The 16,074-nt window shown below is 50.8% G+C and overlaps 1 protein-coding gene across 2 annotated transcripts in view; it reads left to right on the top strand.

The window, feature by feature from the left end:
• Positions 1-16,074, top strand: part of GFOD1 (glucose-fructose oxidoreductase domain containing 1) — a 100,719-nt gene that overhangs the window by 25,379 nt on the left and 59,266 nt on the right. Inside the window, exon 1 of one of the 2 annotated variants that reach the window (XM_038768110.1) lies at positions 3,622-3,874. The exons of the other annotated variant lie outside the window; for it this stretch is intronic. Within the exon in view, the coding sequence (XP_038624038.1) occupies positions 3,622-3,874 (253 nt within the window). Of the gene's footprint in view, positions 1-3,621; positions 3,875-16,074 lie in introns of those variants that run through there. 2 annotated transcript variants of the gene reach the window in all.

Genomic DNA, 16,074 nt, shown 5'->3' with positions numbered 1-16,074 from the left:
ACTTTGTATCCCCTCCCAGCGCTTAGAACAGTGCTTTGCACATAGTAAGCGCTTAACAAATGCCATCATCATTATGAAGACTATATATTGCCTCCAACACGATATAAAAATGAAACAAGTTAGCTGTTTTTAAATCAAGAAAGCACTCTACCCAAGAAATGGAAATACATTTCAGAGGTGGGAATGTCAGTTCCGCACTAGGATTTTATACTAAGAAACTACAGGGTTGGTTGTTTTTTTTACAGCATACTTATATTCCCTCGAGGCTTTTAAACAACCGAAAGGAACACAGTACTCATTTGCAAGAAATGGCTCCTTAGTGAGGCTAAACCTTTGATCCTCAGTGCCAGCAAAGCTGGCTACCTTGCCTAGACTGGTAGAATACTGTAAGGAAACATATTGAATAAGCAGATATGAACTGTTGGTTTCAAAACGGTGCTGGGATTTTTTTTTTAAAGACGTTTTTCTTCCTGCGCTGTTTTACAACATAATAATGTAACTTCCTGGCGTTTTACATTGTATTTCATAAGGACGCTAATTTGAACGGATGCCGACCTCAAAGCAGTACCTCATTTTAAAATGACTCTTCTGTAGGGAAATAAAACAAGAGTACCACCTCCATGCAGGTGATTTTAAAAATCTGCAGTGGCATTATCAGGTTACTGCAGCTTCTCGCCTACAAGCCCAGCTGCAGCCCCTTTCTTGAATGTGTTCTGAATTCAGTGCTTGATTGTTATTATTATTATTATCATTATTTTTGCTTTTAGATGGGTGGTTACTGTTGTGATTGGTCAGTCAGGGCTGAGCAATCCCAAGTAGAGCCCATGAGCAGGGTGAGTGGCTTTCAAATATCACTGGGAGAACGGGCAGTGTGGGGCTAAGAGAGGGGGTGAGAAGGGCGAATGCCTCTTGGGCAGCGAGGGGAGGCAGCTGGTTGGCAGGCTGGTCAGGCCGTGCCCAGGTAGCCCAGACCAGGGCCTAGGTAGCCTGGACCAGGGACCAAGAGATCAATCATCAGAGCTGTTTGGAGGTGCCATAACTGGGCACTACCCTGCCTTCTGCGAAACCTCTTGAGGGGATAAAAAAGAAATTCTGGCAGCTTCTCAAGCAGAATTCTTTGCAAAAACGTTTCCTTCTCTACTGCTCCCGCGGATGGTGACATTTTCCCAGGCCCAGGGCTCCCGGGGGTGTGGGGAGGGTCATCTACCCAACTTGGACGGCCCACCCGATGGGGGCAGAAGGTGCAGGGGCCGGTTGCATCTGGGCCAGAGCTCTCCCTGGGCAGGAGAGGTGGAGCTGGGAGGGCTGGACAGAGAGCAGAGGGCACGGCTGAAAGTCGAAGGGGTGTGGGGCGAGTGTGCAGGCCTCTGTTTATCCATCCGCAATGGGGGGCGAGAAGTGGGAGGAGGAGAAGGAGGCCCGGGGGGCAGCCAGGAGCATGGCACCCTCCCCTTGGGGGAGGTGGACCAGCCTCCCTTCTTCCCCAAGCCGGGCCGCCGGCTCATCTGCACGGGACCGCAAACTCCGTGGGGTCCAGGTGGCTGGTTATCTGGGGCGCAGGATGGAGCAGGGCAGGGAATAATAATAATAATAATGATAATACTAATGATGGTATTTGTTAAGTGCTTACTATGTGCCAGACACTGTACTAAGCCCTGGGGTGGATGCAAGCAAACTGAGTTGGACACAGTCCCTGTCCCACAAAGGGCTCACAGTCTCAATCCCCATTTTACAGATGAGGGGAAGAAAGAGAAGGATGTGGCGAGAGAGAATAGTAATAATATTAATGATAACAATAATTGTGGTATTTGTTAAGTGCTTACTATGTGCCAGGCACTGTACTAAGTGCTGGGGTGGACATTACTATTATTAATAATAATAAGCTTATTTATTGAGTGCTTAGTGTGTGCAGAGCACTGTACTATCTGCTTGGAAAGTACAATTCGGCAACAGATAGAGACTATCCCTACCCAACAACGGGAATGAGGGGGAGGAGCAGGGCTGGGAGAGTCCAGAGCTGTGCACAAAGTAAGCGCTCGATCAATAGGAATGAATGAATGAAAGAGGGAGGATTAGGGCCGGGCGAGTCCAGTGCTGTGCACACAGTGAGTGCCCCATTAAGAGGAATGAATGAATGAATGATAGGGGGAGGAGCAGGCCTTGGGCCTGTCCAGTGCTGTGCACACTGTGAGCGCCCCATAGAGAGGAAGGAATGAATGCATGGATGCATGAATGACTGAATGATAGGGGGAGGAGCAGGAGCTGCAGCAGGGGGAAGCGAGAGGAGCAGGCCTCAGGCCAGCCCAATGCTGTGCACACAGTGAGCGCCCTGTTGAGAGGACTGGATGAATGCACGAATGAATGCATGCATGCATGCATGCATGAATGAATGAATGAATGAATGCATGCATGCATGCATGAATGAATGAATGCATGCATGCATGAATGCATGAATGAGTGAATGGATACATGAATGAATGAATGTGTGGCTGAATGAATGTATGCATGAATGAATGAATGTGTGGCTGAATGATAGAGGGAGGAGCAGGAGCAGCAGGGGGAAGGGGTAGGAGCAGGGCAGGGCCAGTCCAGTGCTATGCACACAGTGAGTGCCCCATCTAGAGGACTGGATGAATGGATGACTGGATGGATGGATGGATGAATGAATGAATGGATGCATGAATGAATAATGCGTAAATGAATGAATGAATGAATGTGTGACTGAATGATAGGGGAGGAGCAGGAGCAGCAGTAGGGGTAAGGGGGAGGAGCAGGGCCGGGCCAGTCCAGCGCTGTGCAGACAATGAGCGCCCCATAGAGAGGGATGAGTGAATGAATGGATGCATGCATGAATGAATGCGTTAATACATTAATGAATGCATGAAATCATTCATTCATTCATTCAATCGTATTTTTTGAGCACGTACTGTGTGCAGAGCATTGTACTAAGCGCTTGGGAAGTACAAGTTGGCAACATATAGAGGCGGTCCCTACCAAGCAATGGGCTCACAGTCTAGAGGAATGTGCACCAAGGAAGCGCTCTATAAATAGAACAGTGCTTTGCACATAGTAAGTGCTTAATAAATGCCATTATTATTATTATTGAATACGGTTGCAGAATGAATGGAGGTGAACAAATGAATGAATGCATGAATGAATGAATGCGTGACTGAATGATAGGGGGAGGAGCAGCAGGACCAGAAGGCCTCGGGCCAGTCCAGTGCTGTGCACACAGTGAGTGCCCCATCGAGAGGGATGAGTGAATGGATGGATGAATGAATGGATGGAAGAAGGAATGACTGCGTGACTGAAGGATAGGGGGAGGAGCAGCGGGAGCGGCAGGCCTCGGGCCCAGTCCAGCGCCGTGCGCACAGTGAGCGCCCCATCGAGAGGGATGGACGGGTGGATGGATGAATGAATGACTGCGTGAGTGAGTGAGTGAACGAATGAATGCGTGCAGGGGAGGGGGCGGGGCGGGCAGGGGGAGGAGCCGGGGCCGGGAGAAAGAGGGAGAGGAGGGAGGGGAGGAGGAGGGGCGATGGTGCGTCCCGTCGTGCGGGGCCGGGGTCGCGGTGTGTGCGGGGCCCCCCGGCGGCGGCGGCGGCGTTGGCGCGGGCGGCCATGCTCCCCGGGGTGGGGGTGTTCGGGACGGGCCTGACGGCGCGGGTGATGATCCCGCTGCTGCGGGCCGAGGGCTTCTCGGTGGAGGCGCTGTGGGGCGGCACGGCCGACGAGGCGGCCCAGCTGGCGGCCGAGCTGGCCGTGCCCTTCCACACCTGCCGCATCGACGACCTGCTGCTCCACCACGGCGTCCACCTCGTCTGCATCCACCTGCCGCCGCCCCTCACCCGACAGATCGCCGTCAAGACCCTCGGTCAGTCCCGGCCCCCCGCCCGGGACCCCCCCCCCCCGGGACCCCCCCGCCCGGAACCCCCCCGCCCGGGCCCCCGGCCCCAGTCGGGCCTAGCCGCTGAGCGCTTACTGCGGGCACAGCGCCAAGCCGCTACCCACAGTCGTTCGTCCGTTCGGTCGTTCAGTCCTATTTATTGAGCGCCTACCGGGTGCAGCGCGCCGCACCACTGCTGCTGATCGCTCGTCCGTTCATTCATTCAATCCTATTTATCGAGCGCTTACCGGGTGCACAGCGCCGCACCACTACTACTGATCGTTCGTCCGTTCACTCATTCAGTCCTATTTATTGAGCGCCTACTGGGTGCAGAACGCCGGACTACTACTAATAATCATTCGTCCATTCATTCAGTCGTTTTTATCGAGCGCCTACCGGGTGCACAGCGCTGCACTACTACTAATAATCATCAGTTCATTCATTCAATCGTATTTATCGAGCGCCTACTGTGTGCAGAGCGCTGCAGTCCTACTACTACTACTACTAATCATTCATTCATTCATTCAATCGTATTTATTGAGCGCTTACTGTGTGCAGAGTGCTGTAGTCCATGTTGGCAATAAATAGAGACGGTCCCTACCCATCGACCCCCCGGGCTGGCGCTCACCCTGCGCGCCGCGCGCCTCCGAGCCCGCAGACACCCGCTACTTTCCCCCTCCTCATTCACTCTGCAACTGTATTTAATATTATTATTAATAATAATAATGATGATGATGATGATGATGTTGATGGCATTTATTAAGCGCTTTCTATGTGCAAAGCGCGGTTCTGTTTAGCGAGCGTTTATCTGGTGCACAGCACTGTGCCAAGCGCTGGGAGAGGACGATGCACCCACTCTTCTCCCCCCCCCCATTCATTTTTAAAATCGTATTAGTGAGCGTTTCCCCGGTGCACAGCACTGTGCCAAGCACTAGGCGAGTGAGGCGGGTGCAATACAGCCAGGATTCTCCTCCTCCCTCCCCCATTCATTTTTCAACCATATTTAGTGAGGTTTCCCCGATGTACAGCACTGTGCCAAGCACTGGGAGAGGACGATGCACCCACTCTTTTCCACCTCCCCCCCCCCCCATTCATTTTTAAATCGCATTTAGTGAGTTCTTACTCTGCGCAGCACTGTGCCAAGCGCTGGGTGAGTGCAGTACAGCCAATATTCCCCTCCTTCCACCACCACCCCCATTCATTTTTCAACCGTGTTTAGGGAGCGTTTCCCCGGTGTACAGCACTGTGCCAACCGCTGGGAAAGGGCGATGCACCCACTGTTCTCCTCCTTCCTCCCCCCCATTCATTCTTCAGCCTTATTTAGTGAGCATTTCCCCTGTGCACAGCACTGTGCCGAGCGCTGGGAGAGGGCGATGCACCCACTGCTCTCCTCCTTCCACCCCCCCATTCATTCTTCAGCCGTATTTAGTGAGCATTTCCCCTGTGCACAGCACTGTGCCAAGCGCTGGGAGATGACGTTGCACCCAGTATTCTTCTCCTTCCCCCCCACATTCATTTTTCAATCACATTTAGTGAGCACTTACTCGGTGCACAGCACTGTGCCAAGCGCTAGGAGAGAAGGAGGCACCCACTAGTTTCCTCCTTTCCCGCCATTCGTTTTGCAATCGCATTTATTCATTCATTCATTCATTCAGTCGTATTTATTGAACGCTTACTGTGTGCAAAGCACTGTACTAAGCACTTGGGAAGTACAACTTGGCAACATATAGAGATGGTCCCTACCCAACAGTGGGCTTATTGAGCGCTTACCTGGTGCACAGCACTGTGCCAAGCGCTGGGAGAGGATGGTGCAGCCAGTTTTTTCTCCTTCCGTCCCCCGAGACCCCCCCCCCCCCATACCCCTCCTGGAAGCCTCTCCCGCTGGAAGAGGCTCTAGACTGTGAGCCCACTGTTGGGTAGGGACTGTCTCTATATGTTGCCAACTTGTACTTCCCAAGTGCTTAGTACAGTGCTCTGCACACAGTAAGTGCTCAATAAATACGATTGATTGATTGATTGATTGGAAGCTGGGGATGCCGGGGACTATGGTGTACTTGAAGGACTTCAGGATAATAACTGTGGGATTTAAGCGCTTACTGTGTGCCTTTTTAGGTGTTTAGTGTGGGCCAGGTGCTGGGCTAGATGCCAGATAATCAGATTATTGAGCCTTTACTGTGCGTTGCTTGACACATTCCCTGCCCACAAGGAGCTTACAGTCTAGAGGGGGGAGACAGACATTCAAATAAATTACAGATAGGTGCATAGGTGCTGTGGGGGCTGAAGGTGGGGTGAATTTCCAGCGCACCAAGGTACAAATCCAAGTTCTTGACCCATACTAGACTCAGTCGAACAATAGGAGTTATGGAAGAATACACTCGTCGGTAGGTGTGATAGCTGCCTGTGAGATTCTTACAATCTCTCAGGGGAGGCAGAAAGTAAAAATCAGCCCATCCGTCAGTAGTATTTATTGAGAGCTTGCCGCCTGCAGAGCTCTGTACTGAGCACTTGGAAGAATGCAGTATGGTGATAAGAGTTGGTAGATGTGATCCCTACCCACATTTGAAGAGACTTTTATTAGGTTCTTACTTAAAAGCGTATTCTCCATACTCTTAGCCTAATTTGTTTCAGGCCCATCCGCGTTTACCGGTTTGTGTGGCTCCTGGGATCCACGTGTGGGAATGTGTGTACCGGTGATGGCGGCGGTTGTTCTGGATGGCCACCAAGTCGCCGGGCGACTAAAGAATTAGTCAGACAGCATGTGACTGCCGAAAGTTTTAATAAAGTTTTATTGGTAAGGCCGAAGACTGAATAGGGGGTAATGCACCCGGTGGGCTTATTTCCTTAAGGGAAAAGGCCCCGAGTGCCTGATACAGCGGGCTTATATACCGCTGTTGCTGATCACAGTGATTAGTAGATTTGAAAACAGTGGGGACTGGATTGGTGCAGATTTGTTCCAGATTTGGTACAGAGCTGGGCGGAGTCTTTCACCTTATTTGGTTTGGTTCCTGGACCCAGCCAGTGGGTTGCAGGGTCGAAGGCCCATACCAGATATGGCAACAGAACCGTGTACATTCAAACAATATCTGCAACCTTTCCATGGTACATGAGGGGCCCCCGTCACTGGGAGATGGCGAGTGACAAAATAGCCACTTTCTTGTATTTGCAACATGTCAGCTAGTGGAAACCTGGTGTCCGAATGTTGGGCTGGTTTCTGACAGATGTTTGTATTTGAGCTGTTGTGCCAAGAATCAGCGAGTGAGACCCAGGTAGTAATTTAGAAGTGGATTTTATTAGTGCGTGGCTGCAAGGGGCCAGGAACCCACATCAAGCAGCCCTGATCAGGGGTAGGGCTGGAGTTTATAAAGGCACAAAACGCAAGGCTAACAGTCAGGAGTTGTGAATCAGTGGAAAGTTTACAGAAACAGAGGCTTGCAATTGGTTAATTTTCTCTTGGGGTCATATACGGCCCTGAACAGGGTGGGAGAGGGCTTTTGTCAGGCAGATCAGGGTGGGGGAGGGCTTTTGTTAGGCAGGTTTTGTGGCCGGAAGTTTTGGTGGGCATTCTTCTTCCATGAAGAAGGGTGTACAAAATGGGGGGAGGAAGGGATGGGAAAACAAAGTGGAGATCAGACAAACCCGATCACAACATTCCCCACTTCTTATGGACAGAGTGTCAAACCCTTGACACGTTTGTGGCGACATCGTCATACCGGCCAACAGGCTCAGTTTGCAGGGATTGATAGTGGAGATCCCTAATGAGGAGCAGCTTAACAGAGTTGATGCGGGACTTAACAAATTCTAGGAGGCGATTCACTAAGCAGGGTCCAACGAGCAGGGCAACTGTGAGGAGAAGCAAGGGGCCAGCTAGGGCAGACACAAGCGTGGTTAACCACGGGGATGTCCGGAAAAGACTCTGGTACCAGGTTTTGGCCCGCTCACGCTCCCTTTGCCTGTCTGCTAAATTTTTCCTCACCAGAGAGAGGCTCTCCTGAACAACTCCAGAGTTATTTGTGTAAAAGCAGCAGGCCTCTCCCAGGGCGGCACAGAGGCCACCCTGTCTCAGAAACAATAAGTCCAAACCCCTCTGGTTCTGGAGGACCATCTCCGCCAGGGAGTCAGCCTGTCTCTCCAGAGTGGAAATGGAGTGCTCAAGGTGGGTGAGGTCAGTATCCATCTGGGTGCTGAGTTCTCTGTAGCTAGCCCCCCCCTGCACCAGTGCGGTAGTGCCCAGGGCGGCAGAACCCGCTAAACCCAACCCCACTAGAATGGGGATGAACAGCGGGGCAGCCCACTTATGACGGAGGGACCAGTCCTCCTGCAGGGAAAAGTGGTCCCACCCGTCGGCGCCAGGCAACAAGGACACTCTGGGGACGATGGCGACTAGCACACACAGAGGGCCACCGGGGTGAGTTTTCCTTGCTTACCCCGGTGAGCAATTGATTCCGTCCGAACATGCCCACCAGGTGCCCGGTGGGGAGGGGAAGTAAGCAGAACCGGAGGAGGACTGGACCATCACATTAAGGGAGCAGACAGGCTAGTATGGGGAAGCGTGGAGGTTCGTGTTATCCGAGATCAAGCAAATAACCGAGCCCTGGACATCCCCAAGAGTCAACCTGGGCTGGTCCCACTCACAGTTGTCAGAATTGGAGGTGGGAGAGATAGAGGTGTTGACAGCCACTTCAACATTGTATGGAGGCTGGGCATCCATGCATAGCCAACAGCTCGGGCCCAGGTCTGGTCGAGTGGAGTTGACCACCCCGTAAACGGCTCGTAAGAGGCCCATGACTGAAGGATGAGGGGGTTCTGGCTGGAGGGCTCCCCCTCACCTGGCTCTTGAGAGCCAATTGCCCTGTCGGGTGTCTGATGGGATTGGACAATGGAGGACGGGGCCCGTGGTAAGGACTGGACAGTGAAGGACGGGGCCCGAGGTCTAGGGAGGATTTTGGGGGGGCAGAGCTAATTCCCCAAGGGGGCCGATTGGCAAGTAGGATGTTACGGGGGATTGCTTAGCAATGGTATAGATAATCCTAGGGTCCGCCCAGGCCCTATTTCTGCCATCTAATCTCATGCCCCACGAATGGGGAGTATTCCAGAACCTACTCTCAGGGTTGCGAAGGGTGAGAAACAAGGTTGTGGATCCGGGGGTTGGGTCCTTTTGGATAGTAAAGTGCGGATCCGTCCCCACACGGCCCTCTTTAGCCCCGCAAGCTGCCCCGCGGAACGAGGATACTGCAGTGGCGGTCACACAGGCGCATTTCGGGCAGAAATGGGACGACCTATCCAGGCACCTGGCATCCCAGCCATCTGTAAGGAACCCCGGGCACATTCTTACTTCAGAAAACGGATTACTACAAGGGGAAGCACCTCCAATCGAGGTGGGGAAGAGGGAGCGTAAATCCAACCGGAAATACTGGCCATCATTCAAACCTTGGTTATGGGTCCATGTACCTTCTTCTGCATAGAATGTCCAGAGTACCTGATCCCCCTTCTTCATCATCCAGGTGTTTTTGGGTTTTGGGGCATGAGGGTTGAATGACATAGAGAGAGAGGGGGTCATTAGGGAGGCGAGGAGGAGGAAATGCGGGAGAGTCTTAGCTTTAGGGGGTCGGCCTGTGCTTCCGCCTTCCATGTCAGGGCTGCAGCAGGTTTCATTCGACTGTGATGGAGCCAGACAGGAACGGAGTCAACCTTGATGGATGTTGGCGTGGTCAGGACAACGGTGTAAGGGCCCTTCCACTTAGGCTCCAAGCTGGAGGCAGTGAATTTCTTGACCAGGACTGAGTCCCCGGGTTGGAAGGCGTGTGTGGGTGCAGAGGTGGGAACTGGCAGGGCGTTTTGGACAGATTTCAGGAGTGTTCCCTGTGTTTTCTGGAGACCCTGCAGGAACTTAATCAAGGAAGAATTAGTAGCCTCCACCCTCAGTTCCTTGGGACACTTTGGCTATGAATGCTGGACCATTGTCAGACCCGAGTCCCAGTGGGAGACCAAATCGCGGGAGAAGTTCATTTAGAATCTTTTTCACCACTACCATGGCTGTTTTGTGTTTAACTGGGTAAGCTTCTACCCACCCTGAAAAAGTGTCAACAAATACCAGGAGGTATCGATAGCCTGCCGCGGGGGGTTTCACCTCCGTAAAGTCTACCTCCCAGTTTTCTCCTGGCTGCAATCCCGGCAATCTGACTCCTGAGGGAGCAGCCTTCCCCTGCTTCGCATTTACCTGTGCACATGTTCCACACCGGGTGGTTATGCTAGCTAAGGGGCTGTCCAAGTGTGGGATAAAGTACCTGTCTCTCAACAACAATCCCATCTTTCGTGCCCCCAGATGGGTGATCTAGTGTAGCTGCGTGATCCATTCTCTCCCTACTGCCTCAGGGACAAAAATTCTTCCCTCTGGAAGGACCCACTAGTTCTAAGGTCTCTGTAACAGGGACCGAGAAGTTCTCCCCCTGCACCCCTGAGATCCTAATGGTTTCCCTCTCGATTCTGGCCCCGATTGGCAGTCTGATTAGAGATGATCGGGTAGTGCCCGTGCCTATCAAAAAGGTATAATCTTGTTCTTCTCTGCCCACCCTCAAATTTGTCAAGGGCTCAGGGTGGGCTTGTTCTATGGGCTCCTGATCCTCCTAGTCTTCCCCCTCCACGAAGGAATTACTAAAATTATCTCCTGTCCCTTCTCATTCTTCTTCACACACACTTACTCTAACCTTCATACACATACAATTTCCTTCAGAGGCAATCTCTCCACCCCTCATTTCCCCCTTATGGGACACCTGCTTCGCAGGGTGTAGATGCCTGAGCAGACAATTTCCTTCAACTGCAATTGCTTCACCTTCCCTTTTCGTTCTTCCCTTTTCCTTCATGTACCTAGAACTCTTTTCTTTTTCCCGCTGAGGACACTCTCTTTTCATATGCCCCTGCCGGCTGCAGGCGTAACAAGTCATGATCGACTTTGCCGCCATCTGCACGATTTATATCATAATCTTTCTTTGCTTTTCCTGTTGTTTTGGAGTCTGCAACATCACTTTAGCGTGCCGGTTTTTTTCTTTCTTCCCCCTCTATCTTTCTTCTCATCTATTTCCTTCAGCACAAATTTACCCACCGATGGCCGCCGGACTGCGGCATACACAAATTCCCCATCATTCCGGGGTTCCCTCATAATTACATAGATGTTCAATTCTTGGCAAACGCAGTCCTTGGAGGATCCGTACTTTGGCCAGAAGACGTTCCCTCCAAGGTGGGCGCCAGCACAAGATAGGCAGCGGTATGTAATTATTTAATAATAATTTTTATAATTAATTTCTTCTCTTTTCTCTTATACTTTGGAAGTTCATCGGACTGCCTTCCGGAATTTCCGGGAGGGACTTCCCACCACTCGATTATGACTGAGATTTTTCCTTTTCCCACCTTGGTTTCCTCAAGTCAAACAGACACTCCCGTCACTTTCTAATATCTAGAGAACTTTAACCGTGCACCGACCACAGTACCAAGCGCTTATGGAAACACGTACAACGATAAGTGACCTCCCCCGTCCATATTTTGGAGGTCCTTCCCAATACTCGAATCTGGGTACCTTTAATGGGGCCTATGCCACTCGACTCTCTCTGAGAGTCCAGGGCGGGCCCTCAAACTGCGGGACATCCCGAAGGGCGCCCAGGTTACAAGGAGGGGGAAGATCATCCTCCTGGGACTCCTGGAGGACTTTTTGTTGCGGGGGGGGGGGGGGGGGGGTCCCTGGAAGGGGGCCCTTTTTTAGGTTGGGCAAAAAGAATTCGGATGCCCCTTTTCAGGGAGCAGTTTTTCAACCAGGGAGGGGGATGGGTATTGAGGTCCAGCCAAACGTCAATATAGGGGAACTGATTGGGGTGGCTGGGGGTCCCAGTCATAATTCTCCAAACCTTGTTTACAATTTGCTTATCAAAACTACCCTGAGGGGGCCACCCCACCCCGAAGGTGGGCCACTCATCCATGCAAAATAGAGTGAGCTTCTGTTTCTTTAGGGTAATCCCATAATCATACCCATCCCGGTATCCTTCTTTAAAGTGACTGAGCATACAGTCCAAAGGCGTTTCTGGCACGCTGGCTGAACCTCCCATTCTTACAGCACAGAGACACAAACAAACAACAACCTGGAGCCAAACACATCCTTCCAGTAGACGTTGGAGAAGTTGCCTTGAAGATATTCGTCCCCGATCCAGGTGGAAACCTGCCTGGCGGTCTGTGAGCGAGGAGGTTTCAGACAGACGATCGTAAAAAAGAATTTCCTAAAGGCAACACTTCCACATATAGAACAGATTCATAGACAACCACGGAATCAGAACCAGAACCAGAATCGGGCAGTGACCCAACGTCTTGGGGTGCCCGGGGAATCGAGGCACAAAGCGCTAACTGCCGCGTCCAGCACTCTTTCCCTTCAGAAAACAGAAACCAGGTTACCTCCGGAAGTTGTTGATCGTTGCCGATCCCAGGGTTCACCAGGCCGAAATGAGGTTCAGTCGGCGTCAAGGGACAGTTTAGACCTCTCAGCCTTGAGTTCCGGGGCCCTGGAACGTCTCAGGGGCCGGCCCCCCTAGAAGTCAGAGCAAAATGGTCTCCTTCCCCCGAGGCCGAGGTCCTCCCAGGTTGGATCTCCACGGTGACACGGGACACCGTGAATCTCACTGGGGCCTCCAAATGTTGTGCTGAGAATCAGCGAGTGAGACCCAGGTAGTAATTTAGAAGTTGATTTTATTAGCGCGCGGCTGCAAGGGGCCAGGAACCCAGATCAAGCAACCCTGATCAGGGGTAGGGCCGGAGTATACAAAGGCACAAAACGAAAGGCTAACAGTCAGGAGTTGCAAATCAGTGGAAAGTTTACAGAAACAGAGGCTTGCAATTGGTTAATTTTCTCTTGGGGTCATATACGGACCTGAACAGGGTGGGGGAGGGCTTTTGTCAGGCAGGTCAGGGTGGGGGAGGGCTTTTGTTAGGCAGATTTTGTGGCCGGAAGTTTTGGTGGGCATTCTTCTTCCGTGAAGAAGGGTGTACAAAATGGGGGGAGGAAGGGATGGGAAAACAAAGTGGAGATCAGACAAACCCGATCACAACAGAGCTAGCGAGGGAGTTTAGCATGACACACCAAGTGTTTGGCTGCTGCAAGCAGAAGCATGAATATTGTCTCATCAGGTCCTCCGTAGAGGGGACAACACACAAGTATTTAGTGACGGTGTTGATTTTAGACAAGCACTGTTGTTGTGTTACTGAAGAATCCAGTATCGAGCTTGCTTTTCAAACCCAAAGCGAGTTATTTAGCCATCTGGGTAGAGCGAAGCCTTCTGCAAATGCAGTCTGTGTCCTTAGGGTAGAAAACATGGTGGAGAGGGGAAGTGGGGAGGGAAGGTGAGAAGGCAGGAATTCTTTACTCTCAGGGAGAGAGGGTTTTTGTTCTCGTGGGGATGCATGTACTAAATTATGCCTTGGGTGTGGTGCTTTTGGAGACCTGGTTCTGTAGATGCAAATGAGTTGCATCGAGATTGAGACCCTTTGCTCAGATCCTAAGTACCCTCTCTTCACTTAAAAACAAACAAACAAATGAACAAAGCAAACAGGAACCAAAAAGACCTCCCCTCTGGCAGAAGCACACTGGTTGGCTATGAAATTGCAGTTGGAGGTGTAATAAACAAATGAATGAACCGGCCTAGTTTAAGGATAGTTGCATGCAAAGAAATAAGGCTGCATTAGAAACTAGGTTTTTGATTGCTGACTGCAGTAATACTAGTCCCCTCTTCCTCAACTTATACATCACCACACCTTTTTAAGCGCTGGTTCAGGATTTGAGGCGTCATAGTAAGTTTGGCAATAAATAGCGCCGTGCATAACTTTCAAAAAGCTATTGGGTTGCACGCAACAGAATGTATGTACAACCTGGGAGTTTTAGAAGTCTCACGTTCAGGAGGCTAAATGATACAAGAAAGGCCAGGCGGGGCTCAAATTGTGGGTTTGAGCAGGAGCCATTTGTTTTCACTTTGAAGGTCGTTTCCCTCCAGAACAGTTGATGGGGAGGGGGGATTCTGTATGTGGAAATAGGAGGGCAGAGGATGTGTCTGTTATATTTTTATACTGCATTCTCCCAAGTGCTTAGTGCAGTGCTCTGCACATAGGATGTGCTCAGGAAATATTATTATTATTATTACTATTATTATAGTATTTGTTAAGCGCTTAACTATGTGCCTGGCACTGTACTAAGCACTGGAGTGGATGCAAGCAGATGGGGTTGGACACAGTCCCTGTCCCACGTGGGGCTCACAGTCTCAATCCCCATTTGACAGATGAGGTAACTGAGGCCCAGAGAAGTGAAGTGACTTACCCAAGGTCACACAGCAGCAAGTGGCGCAGCCGGGATTAGAACCCACGTCCCCTGACTCCCAAACCCGGGCTCTTGCCACTAAGCCCTACTGCTTCGCAATCAATTGATTGATTGAAACTTTCCCCCACCTCTTTCCACGGCTTGCAGGCAGGGATGGAAGAAGTGGGGAGAGGGGACAGACCAGGTAATTGTACTTGGTTTGGCGTAACTTTTGTGATTATAATGGAGCTGCTTTTGAGCTCTGAAATCACTAAAAGGAGGGGAAAGGGGGGGCAAGATAAAACGCGTCCAACACCCAGCGCCTTGAGCACTAGCTCTGCTCTCAGGAAGGATGTGACTAATTACTGACATGCTGTGATCTGGGAGAGTCCAAGGTAATCGCTCAAAGCCTCAGTTTTCCCATCGGTGAAATGAAAGTGATGAAATCTCTAAGGTATTTATTGAGTACTGGGCTAAACGTTTTGGAGAGGATAATGAGATCCCTGCCCTCAAGAAGCTCCTCCCCTCCATTTCTAATTCCCAAGGATGTTCCAAATTTGAGATGGTGTTTTGTAAAGGCTCACTGAAACCAAAAGGGAAAAAAAAGTGGTAAATGCAAAGTGATTATCGCTATCATTGTTACTGTTATCCCTTGAGGACATTTAATGCTAGAAGAGCCACCTGGAAATACGATTAATTTGATTGGATGTTAAAAAAAATACTGGTTCCAAAATTTGCTATGTACTTTTTCGCAGCACTTTCTCATTCTCTCCCTCTCCTGCCCCAAACCTCCCATTTTTATTCAAAGACCCCACCCAGAGGATAGTATTTGTGATTTTGATCACAGAGTGGGATCTTTGTGGCCAGCGAGGGTGCCTACCGACTCTCCCAAGAGCTTAGTACAGTGCTCTGTGCACTGTAAGCACTCAATAAATGCCCCTGTTCGATTGTTTGGGAACCCAGGCTTGGCTTTGATTGTAGGATTATCTATAAAGTGGACAGTTAGTGTGCCAGTTCCATGTCCCCATTTCACAGGTGTGGAAACTGAGGCTTGGTGAGTTCTTCTGTGTTTCTTGCTTGGGGCGCTATGCTAGGGCCTTGCCTAAGATTTAGGACTCCTGTCACCCAGTTCTGATACTTTCAGCTGTTTATCTTGCCTCCTTCCCTCCCTTAGTTACTGAAAATGAGAAGTTGCTTTCCACCCCGGCAGGGGAGATGTAGTGAAGTAGCCACCATCCGTTTGGAAAAATCCATGTCGTCTTTGACCAAGATATTGCTCTCTGGGCCAGTTGTAGGGGAAAGGCATTAGTGTCTCGAACGGCACCTGGGGAGGGATGGAGTGGTGGGGAGGGGACAGTAAGGCATCTTTAGCCAGGATCGAGATTTTAAGACTCGATCTGAGTTTTGTTCTTGCTCCCAGGCCTGAGCCAGCCCTTGTCCCAACTTGTTTGGCAGTACTCTAGGATGCGGTGGGAGCAGCCTCCTCTTTCCTGCCTGCCCTGCCTGCCCTTACGCCCACCTAAACAACTTCTGTAACTTTTAGAAGCTCACGGCCTGGGGGTCCAGCACGAGGTGAGAAGCAGCATGGTCTAGTGGATAGAGAAAGGTCCTGAAGTCAGAAGGATCTGGGTTCTAATATTGTATTCCATATTGTACTCTCCCAAGCACTTAGATTGCTCTGCACAAAATAAGCACTCAATAAATACGATTGAATGAATGAATGAATGAGTCTAATCCCTGCTCCACCCCTTGCCTGCTGTGGGACCTTGAGCAAGTCACTTCACTTCTTTGTGCCTCAGTTACCTCGTCCGGAAAATGGGATTAAGAGTGTCAACCCCTTGTGGGGCAGGGACTCTGTCCAACCTGA

Source organism: Tachyglossus aculeatus, chromosome Y2, assembly GCF_015852505.1.
Source record: "Tachyglossus aculeatus isolate mTacAcu1 chromosome Y2, mTacAcu1.pri, whole genome shotgun sequence".
Classification (NCBI taxonomy): domain Eukaryota; kingdom Metazoa; phylum Chordata; class Mammalia; order Monotremata; family Tachyglossidae; genus Tachyglossus; species Tachyglossus aculeatus.
Note: the sequence above shows the minus strand (reverse complement) of the source record. Positions and strands in the feature narration are given on the sequence as shown.